Consider the following 22,118-nt stretch of genomic DNA (forward strand, 5'->3'; position numbering starts at 1 on the left):
AACCAATGAAAATGTATTTATATTCGTAATTTTTTGGGGGTAACTTTTTTAACAAGAAAAATTTTCCTTGGACATTGTAACAATTTCTTTTGATGTTTTGCGACCAAGAGCAGCTTACTACCCATCCAATCCTTTTCACTCATTTCCACTTTCTCTGATGCTGTGTTATCTTGCTTGATTATCCACCCCTATTTCTAACTTGTTACTAAACGTTTGTACAATCAAGGCTCACAATTTACCTCAATTTCGGTTTTCCTTCATATTTTAAAATAAAAATTTTCACAGGCGACAGAAACAAGATGTTAAGACATGGACAGTCGTTTTTTTAAATTAAAATATTCCTCCTCATTTTGGCATGAAAAATATGAATTGCATAAATCTAACAATGAACTGGAGTAACTGACCCACATGTATTTAAATATCTAAAAAATGATCACATGGCGAATAAATTAAAAAAGGGAATAACAGGCGTTATTCTAAACCTAAGACCCAATTAATCCCCTGAACGAGGAAAAGAATCATGGGTTGCCAAGCCACTAACCACCGGATCCAATCCAGCAGCTGACCATACAGCACGTGCGGCTTCTCCCATGGATTACAAAACATTTTTTTCAAATCCACTTTCTCCTTACAGTAAGGGCAAGTCTGTTTTTTACCCACAATACACCAGCCACGTATACAGAATTCATGGAATCTGTAAGCAACCACCATAATTCCAGTTTTATCAATTCCTGGAGACTTACACGTGGTCACACGTTAATTTATAGGTGTTCTCAATCACTCCCTCTTCATTTTCACTGACTAGTAGTTTGTTGCCGCACACAGCACATACAGTAGGGTCCAAATTCCGTGTGGGCATCCCGTGATTTGTGTAATACTGTAAGATTTAATTAGTGGAATAAATTATGTAATTGTATTGGTTGCATTACCCCAACATGAGACGCCATTTTGTCAGCACAAATCTCGGAAATGTCTCTACCCAACACCCCATAATACAACCCGTAAAAAACCAGAAGTAAAGCGCAATCCATCCAAGCGTTAGCTTTCGCGTTAAACACCAAATTCAGCCCAAAAAATGTCGCCATCATTATGAAGTAACCTAAGAGACCCAGTACATAGCTTAATTTATAAATAAAAAGAAACCATTTATAGACTAGTCTGAAAATTCAATTCTTATTTCTAAGTCTGTACATTCGCCACTAGTTACCTTGGCGTTGTCCCTGTTATGGGTTTCTGTAACGCCTTCCGCACGATGAGACTGGTGATACAAGAAAACAACAACCATATGAAAATGAAGCGCCACCAGTGGTTCCGCAAACACAGAATTAATGGAATTATCCACATTCCCAGTAGCGTTACTAACTGAAAAAACGGAACGTAAATCGCTATTTCGTCATTTTAACCACGTACTAGATATGAACGGGAATGTCGTTTTTTCCATTCAATTAACACTACTTGGGCTAGAACTAGAGTCAGGATTAGAATAAGCACCATTTCGGCATGCATTTTCTCGTGGCCTTTGTGCTGCTCGTGTAATTTCTGGTGCTCCAGTCTCCATTTTTCCTCGGGTGTTAATTCCTCAACGGACTGAAATTAGCGAGAAAATTAGTTTTTTTTTAAGTTGTGACAGCCTTCATTACTACCTTATTCAACAAATCCACTGGTTTGTGTAAGTCCATTGTACTAAATGAGTTAAACTTATCTTAATTGACTAGATAATTTCCCTAACTTCATAGATAAATACGAAAAACGTTTATTATTTATTCTGGAATGACGCGCGTTTTAGGTTATGTCATCATGAGTTTTGACAACTTGACAAGTTATCTATCGTCGCCATATTCGCTGGTCACACCGTCGTCGACAAATGACGTAGGTCCCAGGATTGCCAATAGTAGTGAAGCCGATTAATTTTTTAAATTTGCATATACCGGCTGGCTCAAAAAAATAATGAATGCGTGAATACATTTTATTGATTTAATCAGTTGTCATTTAATAATGTCATAACTTGTAAAATGTGCTTTAGTTAGATAATCTTACGGGCCAATTTCAAGTTGGTTTGCAATTAATTGCAAGCGCCGTTGCTATGGTGATCTCGTAGAACTCTTAATACAAACCATTATATTTTTGCGAGGTTACCATAGCAACGCAGCTTGCAATTAATTGCAAACCAACTTGAAATTGGCCCGTTAATTTACTAACAGTAGTGTCATATCTGTCGGATATTAATAATATCAAAGGCATCGTTTGACAAAATAGATTTTTGAAAAGTGCCAAAATGACACTAAAGCTTGAATCACATATGATTTGTCATAAATGATAGAATGGCAATGCCCAATATTTTTTTGATAAAATAGTAGAAGAAAGACTTCATGGTTCAAAAAATCTAAATATGTATATTAAGAAAAAAATACACCTGAAGATTAGGCCCCACCCATACCTGCCCCGACCTCAATTCTCAATTCGTTGCCAGATCAAAGGGCGGGGCTTAATTGCCAGATCGATATTTGTCAACAAGAATTTACCATTTTAAACATGTTTTAAGTTTTAAAAAAAAAAATCACCACAGTTGAGATGGGGTGGGTGGGTGGGCTCAATATTTTAACCTTTTTTCTTAATATACATAATATTCTTTGAACAACACGATGCTGAAAAGCATGTTTTTAATTTCCTGTAAAGGAATAAGTATTTTGCAGTTAAGCTGAGTTCCCTTGGTTCCGGGCGAATGAAAAAAATCGTCACAATTGAGATAGGGCGGGCGGGTGGGCGGACAGTTTGCCTTTTTGTTTTAATATGTGTAGTCTTCTTTTCACAACATGCAACTTACAACATGTTTAAAATGGAAAATTTGTATAAAGAAATATCGATTTTTACAATTAGGCTCCGCCCCATAATTGCAAAAGCCATATTTCCTTGTCTTTTTGTACCATGATCCCGTTAAAAAATTGATGACTTCACCTCAAAATTTCGCTGAATAAATCCTATCTTAAAAGTGTAAAATATAGTTGGCTCCAGAAAAAACGGGAATGGAATGTTTGTACAATGTAAAATGTAAAATATACCTGTCGCTTACTTGTCAGTTTGACAAATCTGTTAAATATTTGTCACTATTTTGACATAAAATTTTTGTATTGTCATTATTGTTCTAACCTATTTCAAAATAATAGTCCCATTTGAACTAGAAAAATTTACGCAGTAATCTGTCATACTAATTTTGAGAGTTCCCGTTTTTTCTGGAGCCATACTGTATGATCAGGATGAGTCAATACTTGTAATTTATCACTGTATTAATATTTTTTAGATTTGCTTACACAGAGTGAGTCAAAAAAATTTATGAATCAGTCAATTTATTTAAGTTTCCTCCTCTTTTGTCACATTATACACGACTCCGTAAACTAAGCGTTCTGGGTGTAAAATGTCATGTGAAAAAAAAAAATTGAAAAACCCGCAAAAATAACAAAAATTCAAAAATTTGGCCTTAGCTGTGATCGTCTAACAAAATGGAACCCTACACTGTGTTTGTTTTTTTTAGTTGTTGTTGTTGTTGTGGAATGTGTTCAGATGCAAGTGGTGGACCCCAAGGTTGGAAAAGTACCACTAAATAAAATATAAAGTATATGGAGGACACTAATTCCTCCACTGACAAAAAAATAAATAAAAAAAAGCTGTGACTAAGCGGAGCGAGCGGAGTTTGGGGCTCCTGGTTGTGGCTGTTCTCCTACCCACGACGGTGATTCTATTCTATCCCGAAGAAACGAGCCGCCCCTGACTTCTATTCTAGGTCTGCGTCTTTGTGCACATGGCGCGATAAATCCCGCTCGACTAAGAACCGCGCCCTCCGCTTCTGCCACACGTTTCTGTGTTATTTACCTCAATTCTATGTTCACTTTCTATAACTTTGATATTAAACTACAACTGAACAAATGTTAAAGTTTCAAAAGAACAATGAACAACATTTAAATTCGCCATACACTCTTTAACATTAATCAACAAAATATTTACGTGGTCAACATAACTAGCAAAGATTTATAAAACGAAAAAGATCTGGTGTGAAGTAAAACTTGTGCAAACAAAAGGTTAGGAACTGCATTGTATGAGGTGAAAACTTGCAAGGCGAACAAAATCACATGAGGTTAATATTTGCCACACTTTATTAACGACTTAAACAAAAAATTTACATGATGTTAAATGATGCTATTATCCAAGTTGAATGAAAATTTCGCACTGAAAAAAAATCGTTAAAGATAGGCAACCATGTGCACGTTAACGCTTTTTGGGTAGTTGGTAGCTCGCTAGGGGATTCTAGTTACAGGGATGGTAGGGTAGAAGATGGCGGTTTGGTAGAATAGTGAAAGCGTCATTGTTGGTTTGGTTCTGGGTGTGAGAGCATGGTAAAAGACGCGGTTAGTGAGTAGGTTAAGTTTAGTTGGCTTGGTAGTTAATAAAAGGAGGGAGCTTTTGTTTAACGACAATTAATCGTAACAACGACGACGCCACAGGTTTCCCCCAACACGCGCAGCTAATTCTTGCGGCTTTCTAATCGGAAGAAATGTGAATTTTCGATCGACGCCAACTCGTGTAAATTTAATTCGTTGTTTGTAAATTCACAGTTCGTGTTAGGATTTTAATCGTTAACTGGTGCTAACAGAATTTAACAGATATTAGATTTATTTAGATAAACACTCACTAGGGAGATTTCATGAAATTCACTTAGTCAGTAATGTTATAATGTAACATCATATAAATTCTTTGTTTGAATCGTTGATAAAGTGTGGCAAATATTAATCTCATGTAAATTTGTTAGCTTTGCAATCTTCACCTAGTACAATATTTCTCTATCTCACAATTTTAACCTCAGTAATTTTCTTTGTTGTATAATTTAAATTGAACGTAAATTTCCATGCTCTGCAGTTTTAACCTCTGGTAATATTTTTATTTGCACCGTTTATTTCGACCAAATCTTTTGTTTTAATACATCTTTGCTAGTTTTTTTTATGTAAATATTTTATTAATGAATGTTTCCATCATACAAATTATCTGATATACAATCTTAATCTCAAATAAGAATTATTTGTTGTTTAAAATTTCACAAGATTGTATGACGAATTTAAATGTTGTTTATTGCCCTTTTTGAAACTTTGACACTTGTTCAATTGCAAAATAAAACACCAAATTTATAGAGGACACAAAATTATTTATTCCTCTACTGACAAAAAAAAAGAAAAAAAGCTGTGAGCGAGAGTGAGTCGCGAATTTAGAAGAAGTGGAGGGCGCGGTTCCTAGTCGAGCTGGCGGGATATATCACGTCATCTGCACAAAGGAGGCGGGTTTTGTATAGAAGTCAGGGGAACGGTCTGGACGACGTGACGCTGTCAGCTTATCTATAACCGTGACTTCCAACCACGAGTTTTCGACCATAACGGCCTGGGTAGCACGGCATGTTTCCACATTGGTGAGTTGTGGTGACCGAATTTGAATTAAAATTACGCGCTGAAAAAAATCGTTAAACATAGGCAACCATGTGCACGTTAACGCTTTTTGGGTAGTTGGTAGCTCGCTAGGGGAATCTAGTTAGAGGGATGGTAGGGTAGAAAATGGCGGTTTGATAGAATGGTGAAGGCGTCATTGTTGGTTTGGAAGCCTTTGTTTAACGACAATTAATCGTAACGACGACGCCACAGGTTTCCCCAACACGCGCAGCTAATTCTTGCGGCTTTCTAATCGGAAAAAATGTGAATTTTCGACCGACGCCAACTTGTGTAAATTTAATTCATTGTTTGTAAATTCACAGTTCATGTTAGGATTTTAATCGTTAACTGGTGCTAACAGAATTTAACAGATATTAGATTTATTTAGATAAACACTCACTAGGAGATTTCATGAAATTCACTTAGTCAGTAATGTTATAATGTAACATCATATAAACTCTTTGTTTGAAATGTTGATAAAGTGTGGTAAATATTAATCTCATGTAAATTTGTTAGCTTTGCAATTTTCACCTCATACAATATTTCTTTATCTCACAATTTTAACCTTAGTAATTTTCTTTGTTGTATAATTTAAATTGAACGTAAATTTCCATGCTCTGCAGTTTTAACCTCACGTAATATTTTTATTTACACAAGTCTATTTCAACCAAATCTTTTGTTTTTATAAATCTTTGCTAGTTTTTTTATGTAAATATTTTATTGATGAATGTTTCCATCATATAAATTATCTGATGGCAAATATTAATCTCAAATAATAATTATTTGTTGTTTAAAATATCACAAGATTGTATGGCGAATTTAATTGTTACTTATTGCCCTTTTTGAAACTTTGACACTTGTTCAATTGCAAAATTGAATTTATTTCTCCACTGACAAAAAAACAAAAAGAAAAAAAGAACTACGGGCGAGAGTGACTCGTGAATTTAGAAGAAGTGGAGGGCGCGGTTCCTAGTCGAGCAGGTGGGATATATCGCGCCATCTGCACAAAGGAGGCAGGCTTTGTATACAAGTCAGGGGAACGGTCTGGACGACGTGACGCTGTCAGCTTATCTATAGCCGCGACTTCCAACCACGAGTTTTCGACCATAACGGCCTGGGTAGCACGGCATGTGGCCAGGAGCCCCAAACCCCGCGCTACAACGCCCCCTATGGGTATTTTTTGCTGTGCTCCAAGTTAGCTAAGTGAATTTCATGAAATCTCCCAGCAAGTGTTTTGTCGGAACAAATTTTATGACTGTTAAATTGTGTTCGAACCAGTTAACGATTAAAATCCTAACATGAACTGTGTATCTACAAACAACTAATTCCCCTAGGAGAGCTACCAGCTACCCACAAAGAACTAAACGTGCACATGGTTGCCTATGTTTAACGATTTTCTTGACTAAATTTTTCTCAAATTCAAATCTAGTCACCACATTATTTTGCACGAAAAACAGAATCCAACTAATGAGTGTATCAGAGATAGTAAGAGCAATAACTGTAAATTTTGCATTCTTTGCAAGGTCAAAACGACGCAAAAAATTAGGCATGAAAATAAAATCCAGGAACATATCTCTAATAATACTTTGTTTACAGTTCCCCCACTGTTAAATTCTCAATTTTCATAGTCTTTAAATTTATTGCTGCTTATTTAATAAAAAATTTTAAGTTTATTTTTTACACCAAGTAGTACAAAATTATTTTATTAACTAGAACTAACAGATTATTATTACTTTTCAGTCATCTAGGGAGCCGTTAAATTTTGCAGTAGCGTGGTACTTAAAAATACAGATTCGAGTCGGTTTGGCAGTGACCACGTGTCACCTACTCCAACAATAAAGGACAACTTCCAACTTGGTTTTTATTAGTAAAAAGAAAACAGGATAAAACTGTAAAAATAAGTTAGTTAGAACCACTCATATGACGTGGTTACAATAGAAAATAATTACAGAACTATACAACTCATAACAACAAACCTTTGCAGAAAACGGGATTCCCATTTTTTTTTTTGTTACCACGTAAGGCACTTATGAACGAAATTATAAACACATTCAAAATATATCACGCAAATTTTTTATCAAAATACTTTTTACAATATAGAGATTCAATCACATTACAAAAGCTTCAAGTAATCTAGTCATGCATATATATGTACTTTAATAGATATCAGTCAGTTTTTGTCATGTGTTTTGAATTACAATGATTTAAGACAGAGCCACTACAAGAAACCTCAAATATATTGCTTTTTTTCAAATAAAACTTGGGTAAACTTATTAACAATAAAAATACGAAATTAGTCTATTACGATTAACGAATTTTAGTTACAGATAAGGCACTAAAGTAGGTTTGATATATGTACATTAGTGTCTCCCCTGATGTCCCGCTGACTTAGAACCAGGTCTAAAAAAATCCGTTAAAAACAACTCTATTAACGTTGCTTCAATTCCACTCACCTCACACCCCTAGGTGCTGGAATCTTCGACACTGGTCTCGGAATTCCCGTAACGGGTCTAGGCAACCCACTCCTAGGTGGTTGGGGTTTAACAAATTGAGCATCTTGACTTTTTGTTGGCACTTCCCTCGGCACGGGAGATACCTAAACCACCAACGTTATAATCAACCCACGATACTGCGATCAAACGTACCTGAGCCACTGCTGGCGCCTTAGGTACCGTCACCGTTGTGTGTAGCGGCGGTGGAGCTACCGGCAAATTCGTGTTCATGGGTTTCAAGCTCGTATACGACCCCTTCAGAGTGTGCCCCATCGAATTCAAATTCGACGGCCTCTGCAAGTGCGACCTGCTCTCCGTTAGCTTCAAATTCGGGTGAGAACCCCTAATCAGCTTCACCTCCATTTGCCCTACAGCTGAATTTTTCGGGTTAGGAATTCTTTGATTAATGTGACCGACACTTTTTTGTTTCCTGATTGAATTTTGTATCATCACAGTTTGCGGTTGTTCATTGGAAGACAGTTCTGGATCGGAGTTGCGATCCCTGATGGGCGATATCTCGTAGTTTGTCCACAATGTGGGCGTTTTCGTCCTGGGTTTGGGCGTGGACATGATCTGCTTCAAATCCGATTTTCTTAAATTCGACACTCGGGCGCTTTCTTGGATATCGACGATGGTGTTGATGCCGTCTATGCTTTGAGGTTTCGAACTTTTGCTGCTGCCAGAAGACAAGCTCATGTAGTCGAGGTTCTCGCCAGAGTCGGTTGAGCCAAATGAGTTTCTCTTGGAGGTTTCGTGGGTGAATGTTGCGTTCATTTGATCGTTTTTGTCTACGAGGTAACTGAGTCGGTTCAAGTCGAGGGATGGAGAGGGTCTTCTGTCGAGTAGGCGTTTCACGTTTTCGATGGTTCTGTCGTCGCGTAGGAGGGATTTCTCCGGTTCGATTGTGATTGTTGAATTTAGATCTGATCGATGCAGGTCGGTATTTTGGGTCGAAATTTTATTACTTTTTCGTCTTTGGAAGGTGCTATTCAATGGTGTCTTTGTGCTTTTCAGGTTGCGCGGATATGTGCTATTCAGATTCTCGTAACTCGTTGCTTTAGCGTCTTGGAAGTCTTCGTCTTGGAGATCGTCGAGTACCATGGTTTCTATAAAGAATACGCAATAATTTGCAAAACGTTTAAATTAAGTTATACATACTTAAATAATGTCTATGTATTTATTAAAATAAGATTGATTTTGCTAAATGACTGAATAATATTAAGAGTAATCACAGGAATCAAAAGGAGGCGGGTGGGCGTGGCTATTGCTTGCTTATAGAAGATTCTGTAGGAGAAAGTTAAACTTAGCCCCGCCCAACCACATGTTTTCTCTCATTTTTCAGAAATAAGAACTACTAGCCCCGCCCACCCCACCCCCCCCATTTTCTTAGAGGCTATTATGTCTTTTGCCACAATCAGTCTTATCTTAGCAGGTACTAGATCTTACTACCCACCCTTTGTTTTATTAGAGGGTTTCGATTTTTAATTCTTGAACTTTTCAATTTTTCAATTTTTTTGTTTACTCATTTTTCCATTTTTAATATTAACAATTTGTCGTTTTCCAATTTTTTGCTTTCACACTTTCCTGATACTTTAATTTTTTGTTTATTAGAATTTTCAGCTTTTTTATTTTTAATTTTTGAATTTTACAATACATACAGCGTGTTATTGAAAGGTACGTACAAAATAAAATCGGTAATTGGTCTCGAAGTATGGGTGCTAAAAGTAAAAAAAAGTTTAGATAAAAGTATTCTCCTTTTAGAGATAAAAATTATTAAAATTTATGTCCAAATTCGTTGTACGCCTCTGATGAAAAGGTCATCGTTCGTTTCTATAGCAACAAAAGGGTCTCTCATTTTTTTATTATTGTTACAGTTGCTAGGATTTACTAAAATAAATTAATTTTACCTATTTATCCGTCAGTAGCGTCTAACAAGTTTGGATAAGGGTTAATTTTCCCCTTATAATTTTGATAACACAAAATAAGTTTTTCAGACTTCTTAGACTTCCCGAAGAACTGTCAGTTTTGTTGTACGTACCTTTCAATAACACCCTGTATATTTCATTTCCTTAATTTTTATATTTTTAATTTGTTTTACACTTTTTCAATATTTAATTTTTCGATGCTTCAATTTTTCGATATTTTAACTTTTTATTTTCAAATTTTGGATTTTATGTTATCTACTTTGACATCTAAATTTTTCGTTTTTTCAATTTTTCAGTTTTCAATTTTGAATTCTTCACCTTTTTGTTTTCTCACTTTCCGGGTTTTTAATTTCTAGATTTTAGAATTTTTCGATTTTTTGTTTTCTCTTTTTTTCAAATTTTCGATTTTTCGACTTTTCAATTTTTCAGTTTCTCGATTCTTCAGTTTTGTTATTTATAGAGGGGGTGGGTGGGCGGGGCTATTACTTGCTTATAAAAGATTTTGTATGAAAAAATTAAACTTAGCCCCGCCCACCCACCCTTGTTTTTCTTAGAAGATATGTCATTTATCAAAATCGATCTTGTCTTAACAAGTGCTAGCCCCGCCCACCCGCCCTCTAGTTTTTTAGAGGCTATGTCGTTTGTCACCATCAGTCTTATCGTAGCAAGCACTAGATCCTCCTACCCACCCTTTGTTTTATTAGAGGGTTTCGATTTTTTTAATTCTTGAACTTTCCAATTTTTCAATTTTTTGTTTACTTATTTTTCCATTTTTAATTTTTATATTTTATAATTTTTTGATTTTTTAATTTTTCGATCTTTTATTTTTCGTTTTTCAATTTTTTGCTTTCACACTTTTCTGGTACTTTAATTTTTCGTTTATTAGAATTTTCAGCTTTTTAATTTTTGAATTTTACAATACATATATTTCATTTCCTTAATTTTTAGATTTTTAATTTTCTAATGTTTTGATTATTCCATCGTTGGTTCCTTCGATTTATAGTTTTAGATTCTAGAATTTTTCGATGCTTCAATTTTTCGATATTTTAACTTTTTATTTTCAAATTTTGGATTTTATGTTTTCTACTTTGACATCTAAATTTTTCGTTTTTTCAGTTTTTCAGTTTTCAATTTTGAATTCTTCACCTTTTTGTTTTCTCACTTTCCGGGTTTTTAATTTCTAGATTTTAGAATTTTTCGATTTTTTGTTTTCTGTTTTTTTCAAATTTTCGATTTTTCGACTTTTCAATTTTTCAGTTTCCCGATTCTTCAGTTTTGTTATTTATAGAGGGGGTGGGTGGGCGGGGCTATTGCTGGCTTATAAAAGATTTTGTATGAAAAAATTAAACTTTGCCCCGCCCGCCCACCCTTGTTTTTCTTAGAAGGAATGTCATTTACCAAAATCGATCTTATCTTAACAAGTGCTAGTCCCGCCCACCCACCTTCTATTTTCTTTTAGAGGCTATGTCGTTTGTCACAATCAGTCTTATCTTAGCAAGCACTAGATCCTCCTACCCACCCTTTGTTTTATTATTTTTTAATTTTTGAACTTTCCAATTTTTCAATTTTTTGTTTACTCATTTTTCCATTTTTAATTTTTATATTTTACAATTTTTTGATGTTTTAATTTTTCGTTTTTCAATTTTTTGCTTTCACTTTCCTGGTACTTTATTTAATCTTTTGTTTCTTAGAATTTTCAGCTTTTTAATTTTTGAATTTTACAATACACATACATATTTCATTTCCTTAATTTTTAGATTTTTAATTTATTTTACACTTTTTCAATATTTAATTTTTTGGGTTTTTAATGTTTCGATTTTTTAATTTTCTAATGTTTTATCTTTAGTTTCTTCGTTTTTTAATTTTTAGATTCTAGAATTTTTCGATGCTTCAATTTTTCGACATTTAACTTCCTATTTTCAAATTATGGATTTTATGTTTTCTAGTTAGATATCTAAATTTTTCGTTTTTTCAATTTTTCAGTTTATCAGTTTTGAATTCTTCGGCTTATTAATTTTGGAATTCTTCAACTTTTTGTTTTCTCACTTTTCGGGTTTTTAATTTCTAGATTTTAGAATTTTTCGATTTTTTGTTTTCTCTTTTTTTCAAATTTTCGATTTTTCGACTTTTCAATTTTTCAGTTTCTCGATTCTTCAGTTTTGTTATTTATAGAGGGGGTGGGTGGGCGGGGCTATTGATTTTGTATGAAAAAATTAAATTTAGCCCCGCCCACCCACCCTTGTTTTTCATAGAAGATATGTCATTTACCAAAATCGATCTTATCTTAACAAGTGCTAGCCCCGCCCACCCGCCCTCTATTTTTTAGAGGCTATGTCGTTTGTCACAATCAGTCTTATCTTAGCAAGCACTAGATCCTCGTACCCATCCTTTGTTTTATTAGAGGGTTTCGATTTTTTCATTCTTGAACTTTCCAATTTTTCAATTTTTAGTTTACTTATTTTTCCATTTTTAATTTTTATATTTTATAATCCTTTGATTTTTGATTTTTCGATCCTTTATTTTTCGTTTTTCAATTTTTTGCTTTCACATTTTCCTGGTACTTCAATTTTTCGTTTATTAGAATTTTCAGCTTTTTAATTTTTGAATTTTACAATACATATATTTCATTTCCTTAATTTTTAGATTTTTAATTTTCTAATGTTTTGATTATTCCATCTTTTGTTCCTTCGATTTATAAGTTTTAGATTCTAGAATTTTTTGGTGCTTCAATTTTTCGATATTTTAACTTTTTATTTTCAAATTTTGGATTTTATGTTTTCTAGTTATACATCTAAATTTTTCGTTTTTTCAATTTTTCAGTTTATCAATTTTGAATTCTTCACCTTTTTGTTTTCTCACTTTTCGGGTTTTTAATTTCAAGATTTTAGAATTCTTCGATTTTTTGTTTTCTCTCTTTTTCAAATTTTCGATTTTTCGACATTTCAATTTTTCAGTTTCCCGATTCTTTAGTTTTGTTATTTATAGAAGGGGTGGGTGGGCGGGGCTATTGCTCGCTTATAAAAGATTTTGTATGAAAAAATTAAACTTAGCCCCGCCCACCCACCCTTGTTTTTCTTAGAAGATATGTCATTTACCAAAATCGATTTTATCTTAACAAGTGCTAGCCCCGCCCACCCGCCCTCTATTTTTTTAGAGGTTATGTCGTTTGTCACATTCAGTCTTATCTTAGCAAGCACTAGATCCTCCCACCCACCCTTTGTTTTATTAGAGGGTTTCGATTTTTTAATTCTTCAACTTTTTAATTTTTCAATTTTTTGTTTACTTATTTTTCCATTTTTAATTTTTATATTTTATAATTTTTTGATTTTTCGATCCTTTATTTTTCGTTTTTCAATTTTTTGCTTTCACACTTTCCTGGTACTTTAATTTTTTGTTTATTAGAATTTCAGCTTTTTAATTTTTGAATTTTACAATCCATATATTTCATTTCCTTAATTTTTAGATTTTTAATTTTCTAATGTTTTGATTATTCAATCTTTAGTTCCTTCGATTTATGTTTTCGATTCTAGAATTTTTCGATATTTTAACTTTTTATTTTCAAATTTTGGATTTTGTTTTCTAGTTAGACATCTAAATTTTTCGTTTTTTCAATTTTTCAGTGTATCAATTTTGAATTCTTCACCTTTTGTTTTCTCACTTCTCGAGTTTTAAATTTATAGATTTTAGAATTTTTCGATTTTTTGTTTTTTTTTTCAAATTTTCGATTTTTCGACTTTTCAATTTTTCAGTTTCCCGATTCTTCAGTTTGGTTATTTATAGAAGGGGTGGGTGGGTGGGGCTATTGCTTGCTTATAAAAGATTTTGTATGAAAAAATTAAATTTTGCCCCGCCCACCCACCGTTGTTTTTCTTAGAAGATATGTCATTTACCAAAATCGATCTTATCTTAACAAGTACTAGCCCCGCCCGCCCACCCGCCCTCTATTTTTTTAGAGGCTATGTCATTTGCCACAATCAGTCTTATCTTAGCAAGCACTAGATCCTCCTACCCACCCTTTTTTTATTAGAGAGTTTCGATTTTTTAATTCTTGAACTTTTCAATTTTTTGTTTACTCATTTTTCCATTTTTAATTTTTATATTTAACAATTTTTCGTTTTTCAATTTTTAATTTTTTTATTTTACAATACATATATTTCATTTCCTTAATTTTTTGATTTTTAATTTGTTTTACAATTTTTCAAGATTTAATTTTTCGGGTTTTTAATATTTCGATCTTTTAATTTTATAATGTTTTGATTATTTCATGTTTAGTTCCTTCGATTGATAAGTTTTCGATTCTAGAATTGTTCGATACTTCAATTTTTTATTTTCAAATTTTGGATTTTATGTTTTCTAGTTAGACTTCTAAATTTTTCGTTATTCAGTTTTTCAGTTTATCAATTTTGAATTCTTCACCTTTTTGTTTTGTGACTTTTCGGGTTTTTAATTTCTAGATTTTAGAACTTTTTGATTTTTTGTTTTCCTTTTTTTCAAATTTTCGACATTGCAATTTTTCAGTTTCTCGATTCGTCAGTTTTGTTATTTATAGAGTGGGCGGGACTATTGCTTGCTTATAAAAGATTTTGTATGAAAAAATTAAATTTTGCCCCGCCCACCCACCGTTGTTTTTCTTAGAAGATATGTCATTTACCAAAATCGATCTTATCTTAACAAGTACTAGCCCCGCCCGCCCACCCGCCCTCTATTTTTTTAGAGGCCAGTCATTTGCCACAATCAGTCTTATCTTAGCAAGCACTAGATCCTCCTACCCACCCTTTTTTTATTAGAGAGTTTCGATTTTTTAATTCTTGAACTTTTCAATTTTTTGTTTACTCATTTTTCCATTTTTAATTTTTATATTTAACAATTTTTCGTTTTTCAATTTTTAATTTTTTAATTTTACAATACATATATTTCATTTCCTTAATTTTTTGATTTTTAATTTGTTTTACAATTTTTCAAGATTTAATTTTTCGGGTTTTTAATATTTCGATCTTTTAATTTTATAATGTTTTAATTATTTCATGTTTAGTTCCTTCGATTGATAAGTTTTCGATTCTAGAATTGTTCGATGCTTCAATTTTTTATTTTCAAATTTTGGATTTTATGTTTTCTAGTTAGACTTCTAAATTTTTCGTTATTCAGTTTTTCAGTTTATCAATTTTGAATTCTTCACCTTTTTGTTTTGTGACTTTTCGGGTTTTTAATTTCTAGATTTTAGAACTTTTTGATTTTTTGTTTTCCTTTTTTTCAAATTTTCGACATTGCAATTTTTCAGTTTCTCGATTCGTCAGTTTTGTTATTTATAGAGTGGGCGGGTGGGCGGGACTATTGCTTGCTTATAAAAGATTTTGTATGAAAAAATTAAATTTTGCCCCGCCCACCCACCGTTGTTTTTCTTAGAAGATATGTCATTTACCAAAATCGATCTTATCTTAACAAGTACTAGCCCCGCCCGCCCACCCGCCCTCTATTTTTTTAGAGGCCAGTCATTTGCCACAATCAGTCTTATCTTAGCAAGCACTAGATCCTCCTACCCACCCTTTTTTTATTAGAGAGTTTCGATTTTTTAATTCTTGAACTTTTCAATTTTTTGTTTACTCATTTTTCCATTTTTAATTTTTATATTTAACAATTTTTCGTTTTTCAATTTTTAATTTTTTAATTTTACAATACATATATTTCATTTCCTTAATTTTTTGATTTTTAATTTGTTTTACAATTTTTCAAGATTTAATTTTTCGGGTTTTTAATATTTCGATCTTTTAATTTTATAATGTTTTAATTATTTCATGTTTAGTTCCTTCGATTGATAAGTTTTCGATAATTGTTCGATGCTTCAATTTTTTATTTTCAAATTTTGGATTTTATGTTTTCTAGTTAGACTTCTAAATTTTTCGTTATTCAGTTTTTCAGTTTATCAATTTTGAATTCTTCACCTTTTTGTTTTGTGACTTTTCGGGTTTTTAATTTCTAGATTTTAGAACTTTTTGATTTTTTGTTTTCCTTTTTTTCAAATTTTCGACATTGCAATTTTTCAGTTTCTCGATTCGTCAGTTTTGTTATTTATAGAGTGGGCGGGTGGGCGGGACTATTGCTTGCTTATAAAAGATTTTGTATGAAAAAATTAAACTTAGCCCCGCCCACCCACCCTTGTTTTTTTTTAGAAGATATGTCATTTACCAAAATCGATCTTATCTTAACAGGTGCTAGCCCCGCCCCTCCGCCCTCTATTTTTTTAGAGGCTATGTCGTTTGTCACAATCAGTCTTATCTTAGCAAACACTAGATCCTCCTACCCACCCTTTGTTTTATTAGAGGGTTTCGATTTTTTAATTCTTGAATTTCCCAATTTTTCAATTTTTTCTTTACTTATTTTTCCAATTTTAATTTTTATATTTTATAATTTTTTGATTTTTTTCGATCCTTTATTTTTCGTTTTTAAATTGTTTGCTTTCACACTTTCCTGGTACTTTAATTTTTTGTTTATTAGAATTTTCAGCTTTTTAATTTTTGAATTTTACAATACATATATTTCATTTCCTTAATTTTTAGATTTTTAATTTATTTTACACTTTTTCAATATTTAATTTTTCGGGTTTTCAATGTTTCGATCTTTTAATTTTTAGATTCTAGAATTTCTCGATGCTTCAATTCTTCGATATTTTAACCTTTCATTTTCAAATTTTGGATTTTACGTTTTCTAGTTAGATATCTATTTTTCGTTTTTTTCAATTTATCAGTTTATCAATTTTGAATTCTTCGGTTTATTAATTTTTGAATTCCTCAACTTTTTGTTTTTTCACTTTTCGGGTTTTTAATTTCTAGATTTTAGAATTTTTCGATTTTTTGTTTTCTGTTTTTTTCAAATTTTCAATTTTTCGACTTTTCAATTTTTCAGTTTCCCGATTCTTCAGTTTTGTTATTTAGCTATTGCTTGCTTATAAAAGTGTGGTATACTTGCGATTGATAAATTCAGAAATTTTTCATATTTTATAGGTTAATAAAATATAGAAAAAATATTAATAACAATATTTAATTTAAAATAAAGATACGCAGCAAATCTAAACAAAATTTTTAAAATCGTGCACGCACGACCCCTCTTTACTAAACTCTCTGTTCCGCCACTGGTGGAATTCTACTTATCAGATAATGATGATGACTCACTGTGTTTATTTGTAAACACACGGTCTCTACTAAGCAAAACTTTGAGATGACGTCATCAAATTATTAGTAGGGATGATTAGACAGATTTTGGTAGTTTCAGACACTGTGTGTCAAACAAAAATAGCCACAGGAGACGGACCCCACTTTCACCCTTCTACCCCACAACTTACTGTTGCATGACAAATCGTCCTCCCTCGCAAACGTTGTATTAACCACGACTGTAACATCTGCATCCTCATTCTTCTCAGTAAACGACACCTTCTTCAAAAAATGTTCTGGAACGTCTGAATTCAAACTACTGTAGCTTTCTGTAATGGACTGAAACATTGGCTCTGACTCTTGCTGCAAAATAGATCCCGTATAATCCGTATCCCGAATCTCCCTCAACACCGGATCATTCTTAATAAAACTACTCTCCATCAAAGTGGCAAACGTTGATGAACACATTGAATTAACCAGACTCGGGGGCGACATATTTTGGAATGAATCCATCATGGGTGCATTGGCTAGAATATTTTCAAAATAAACACTAGACGTAGTTTGCCCCAAATCAAAATGTAACGGTTTCGTGGGGGAATCGTCCTGCGAACCTCCATTGAGCTGGATGCCACTGTCAGTCAACTCTTTTACATCACTGCTGTACAGTTCTTCATTGTATTTTTCAATACTGGGTCGGGTAAAGCGCTTTTTGGGACGAGTAAACGTTCGCGTATCTATGTTTTTGGGAGAAAGTTTCGGAACGATAGGAAACTCTTCCTCAAGGTTGTACAGAAATGTCTGAAGGTTAGTGTCAGAGGGGCTCGAGCATTCACACAACCTACAAAAAAATCACGTAAAATGTTTATGATTTTGGTCTTTGTTATCAACTGATAATTGACAAGTTTGAACGAGGCCCAATGATTCACGTCAAACTTACCAAATTTCGTCATCGCTGAAAATCAACTGAGATGAGTCGATGATGTCGTTATCAACTGCTAATTGGCAAGAAGTTGAAGGGGGGCACAACGGGTTGGTTTTTTGTCTTCTAAAAGTGGCAAAGGCATCTGGTGTTTCAATTGACAACTCCATCATTGCCTTTGTCACAAACTACTCCACATTGGATTTTATTTTTAATTTGGTTTCAAACACATTCACACATCACCGAACGAACCACAACTTTATAAAGAAAGACGCAAATTAACCACACGAACACAAAGTTTACTGTTATTTTGACACTTAGTCTGCCATGACATTACTTTCATAATGACCAGATAGGTGTGCCAACCACATAACAACAAAAACACTATTTCAAAAATTAATCAAGACGTTTATCATTCAAATTTATTTATTTAAACTATATACTACGAAATGGGTCCACAAAGGGCGCACCGTCCCTTCGTGTATAAAAAACATACTTTGTGGTACTTATGCCCACAAGTCAATTTTCGCACCTCTTCAAATACTGGGATTTTTAAAGGCAAATGGCAGTGATCACAGTTTCCCACTTGGACAGAATTATGACTGGGTGGCTCATAATAATCGCTTCCACGCAGATATTTCTTGCGTAAAAACTCACCCACGGACGTATCAACCTAAAAATAACCAAATCACGTCTTAATCTCATCACACTAATCCACAAACCTCTCTCGTCACATCCTGATCACAACAAAATTGTTTCACGTTCAAAATTCTGGTATCAACAACGGCCGATAAAATACAATACTGATAAAAAAATTGGTCGAGTTCACCTTTAGGCAGTAAATTGGAGTAACGTTTTAATAATTTAATGGCATTGGTGGAGTTGATTGAGCAGATCATTAAAGTTCCGAAATCCGTCCAGTCAAAAGATGCGGTTGTGTCGATGCTTGAATTGCAGTTCAAACATTGACCGGTTTTTAGTTTTAACAGGAGTTTGATTGATTCGTCCCAGACGTCGTAAGTGATTTTAGTAGAATGGATTTCGATGATTTCTGGATCGCTGAATTGTATCATTAGGGGGATTTTCGATGGAATGGTTTCGGGTTCCAAGTTTTTTAAAACAAACGTGTTCATGTAGGGTACTTGTTTAAGAAAAAGGTCGTACGATTGAGTTTTTTTCATTAATTTTAACCCCATTTCGCAACACTTGGGTATAGTTTGATGAGCAACGGGTAGAGGAAAGTTACATTTGCAAACCAAATTTTCATGGTGATTGATTTGGAGGAATGCTTGACACGCGTAGTCTAACACTTGTGGAGAACAATTTACGCTTTTCATGTTATTTAAAAATATTTCTTTACACCAGGGGTCACAATTTTCGTCTTTAGTTTCCGCTTGGAACTTTCCAATAAGTTCGTATAAACTGTCGGGGTTTAAACGTTCCAATAACTGAAGAAAATCCGTCGTTTCCACGTTTTTTTCAATTTGACTTATTTTAAATTGTTCAGATAATATAGTGAGTGATTCTTGCGCTGGTTTTTGTTCTTCTTCAGTTTCGAAATTCTGAACGGATTCTGGCAAAATTGGTAACGCGTTGACTGTGACCATCCCGTTTTTAAACTTGTCTAGACTGAGTGTTCTTGCGCACTCTTTCAAACGTGCGAAAATCGGTGCCAACTTTTCTAACATTTCCGAACTGTGTAATTTACTCTCCAGCGCCGAAATTAAGTGGATTTTGCGGGAACTAGTAACCAAATTTTGAATTTCGTCAAAAAATTGTGTACACAACTCTCCACACAGTGTATATTTCTTTCTAATTAAACTTCTCAAAACCAACTCTTCAATAGTGAACAAACTTAGCACACTGAGTTCCAAATCATTGTGCCAAACGTACAAAAAGTTGTTAACTATTTTAATATCTTTTATTCTATGTAAGTGGGTAGTCCAGTGGAGCAAACCGCTCGAGCAGGGGTCAAAAATATAAATCCCGTTGTCGTTAAATGAAAGGATAAATTGATCAAGAACTGAAAAAATTTTGCCAAAATTAAAACCCTCCTCCATTGTTTTTTGCTCAAATGATAGAAGTTTCAGCTTGTCTTCATCGCCCCATTTAATTATATCGCTGTGTTTTTGTGTCAAAGTCGCCCGAAATTGATGCGTAACAACCACGTTTCCTTGAAAATCCGCCTGCCATAGTCGCGCCCCCGGTCGTGCGCAATAAATTTTCACGTTTGTATTGTTGGCAAAATGGGGTAGTTGTTCGTTGTCGCTCACGGTCTGGAACGTCCCCCAAACGCGAGACGTACTATTGACATCCAATAATTCCCCACAGTTGAGAAAACAAGCCCCCAACAACCCATCTCTCATTTTTTTCCCAATTTGTCTGTACCTCTCGCTTTCGGTGTCACACAGCAATGAACGCGTCTGCGTCGACACTAAGAGAAATTTCGAATGAGTGTCTAATTGCACGATTTGGGAATCTAAATGCATCAGGACCGCTACTGGTGTTTGAAACATGGCTTTGGTCTGAAATCTTACTATGAATAGTTTAAAAATGAAAATTACGCCTTTACCAAAAAACTTTTCAATGTGATTACAGAAATTACACCCGCTGAGTCCCCACAATATAAGTCGTTTCCGTTCCATCGCATGGCAGTGACGGTGTGGCCTTCATGTTCCGTGAAAACTTGTTGTTCAAAATTGGGGTTAAAGCAGTCTTCTAGAAGAATGACAAGGCCTGTGGATACTGCTATCGCGAGGTTTTCTTGGTTGGGTGAGATGTGGACGAGGTTTGTGGCGCCATGCTGGAACTGTTTGTTAAATGGGGGCTATTTTTATCTGGGTGAAATCTTACAGTACTGGGAATTAGTTTGTGAAACTGACACGGATCCCGGGTGAAGATGTAAATTCCACCGCTGTTTGCCCCAAAAACGATGTATTTAGGCGAAACATCGAACGTTGTAAACTAGAAAAAAATTAAATTAGAAGGAAAAAGGACATAACCTCACTTTACTTTAATTCTTTGGGTTGTTTGAAACGTGTTGTGAATGATGGTGTTGATTGCACTGGAATGTTCGACTAAAACGTATTTGTCCGGCATTTGTTGTTTTTGCTGAAATAGGGTAAACACAAAAACTGGAGTCTCATAACGCGAAAAGTTAGGTTATGTCAAGTTACATAAAATAAAGTGTGGTTATACTTCGTTCTACACTTTTTATTCAGTAGAAAAATACACAGAATCAACAAATTATTATCTGAGAGTATCACAAAATTATTGCATCTTTAAGGCACAGTAGGTATTTACAGCTATGATAAGATAATACTTGAAAGCGAGCAGTTCCTATAATCTTTGGAAAACAATTAATTATTATACATCCCCTCGATGAGAAAGTCCATGCGCCTATAGTGCCTATGCTGCCACCAATCCGCCCCTCGTTTATATAAAACGGAAAAAACAATAGCTACCAAAGGGACAGACATAATTACTGCGACAATAGGCACCACATAGTCAGTTTTCTTGCTCTTCTGCGTCACCGACTCTATACTAATTCCGTGCTTCTGGGTATCATTTGATTGGGGTTTTGCGTTGGAGTTTGGCGGCTCCTCATCCTCCCCGATCGTTATCGACGGCTTGTGAGGCACTGGAGTCGTAGTGGTAACACTACTTGTGCTTGCTGTTACATTATTCACGTGACTACTCGTCAAAATAGCGTCTTTCTTAGGTACGCTTGTCTTGTTGTCATTTTTCTGACCCACTTCATAGGGGGGTAACTTGATCACAGCTTCCGTATGGTTCACTTTAATCATGTGTTCAGCGTCCACATGGGTTTCGTTGTGGCTAACCTTAATCATGTGCTCACGCCCCAAATGAGTTGTGTCGTTTGATGGAAGAGCAATCGTGCCTCCTTCTGAAGCCACATTGGTGACGTTGAGAACGGGGGCTGTCGGTATAGTTAGATTTTGATTTTCCACACTTTGACACGTAATGAAGAGTAGAGACAACACGATCAGGTGCAAATACGGTATCACTGGGGATACACCCATTTTTTTTAATTTTTAATTGTTTATTTTTGTTTCGCGAGTCGTGTCACATTTTAGCTGTCAAGTCAGCTGGAACGTAGAGTAGTGCGCATGCTTTTAGAAATGACTAATAGTTTTTTTTTGTGATTAAGA

At 34.1% G+C, this 22,118-nt stretch overlaps 4 protein-coding genes across 5 annotated transcripts; all 4 read right to left on the reverse strand.

Moving 5' to 3' along the window:
- On the reverse strand, positions 1-1,857 carry LOC135136133 (E3 ubiquitin ligase Rnf121). Of its 2 annotated transcripts, XR_010281679.1 has the most exons (7): positions 1,644-1,857; positions 1,411-1,587; positions 1,208-1,362; positions 930-1,158; positions 744-877; positions 240-694; positions 1-188 (listed from the first exon to the last, which is right to left on the reverse strand). XR_010281679.1 is itself a non-coding variant. In XM_064065303.1 (6 exons), exons 1-6 carry the CDS (start codon positions 1,677-1,679, stop codon positions 472-474), a joined length of 954 nt encoding a protein of 317 aa, XP_063921373.1. In that variant the 5' UTR covers positions 1,680-1,857; the 3' UTR covers positions 1-471. The 2 variants fall into 2 exon arrangements, 1 of the variants encoding a protein (XP_063921373.1); XM_064065303.1 differs by having other exon boundaries at positions 1-694.
- A 5,455-nt stretch (positions 1,858-7,312) lies between these two features.
- LOC135125024 (uncharacterized) lies at positions 7,313-18,272 on the reverse strand. The gene is made up of 5 exons (XM_064050321.1): positions 17,965-18,272; positions 17,219-17,865; positions 8,111-9,063; positions 7,919-8,061; positions 7,313-7,865 (listed from the first exon to the last, which is right to left on the reverse strand). Exons 1-5 carry the CDS (start codon positions 18,117-18,119, stop codon positions 7,826-7,828), a joined length of 1,938 nt encoding a protein of 645 aa, XP_063906391.1. The 5' UTR covers positions 18,120-18,272; the 3' UTR covers positions 7,313-7,825.
- An 82-nt stretch (positions 18,273-18,354) lies between these two features.
- P (pink) lies at positions 18,355-21,045 on the reverse strand. Its single transcript, XM_064050307.1, has 5 exons — positions 20,959-21,045; positions 20,800-20,910; positions 20,519-20,749; positions 18,669-20,471; positions 18,355-18,619 (listed from the first exon to the last, which is right to left on the reverse strand). Exons 1-5 carry the CDS (start codon positions 21,043-21,045, stop codon positions 18,389-18,391), a joined length of 2,463 nt encoding a protein of 820 aa, XP_063906377.1. The 3' UTR covers positions 18,355-18,388.
- Positions 21,046-21,144: 99 nt separating this feature from the next.
- On the reverse strand, positions 21,145-22,075 carry LOC135125034 (uncharacterized). Its single transcript, XM_064050331.1, has one exon. The coding sequence runs from the start codon at positions 21,987-21,989 to the stop codon at positions 21,306-21,308; it is 684 nt and encodes a 227-aa protein (XP_063906401.1). The 5' UTR covers positions 21,990-22,075; the 3' UTR covers positions 21,145-21,305.
- Positions 22,076-22,118: the final 43 nt, after the last annotated feature.

This window comes from Zophobas morio, unplaced genomic scaffold (genome assembly GCF_036711695.1).
Source record: "Zophobas morio isolate AGI-343-1 ecotype UQ-CSIRO unplaced genomic scaffold, CSIRO_AGI_Zmor_V1 ptg000002l, whole genome shotgun sequence".
NCBI lineage: Eukaryota > Metazoa > Arthropoda > Insecta > Coleoptera > Tenebrionidae > Zophobas > Zophobas morio.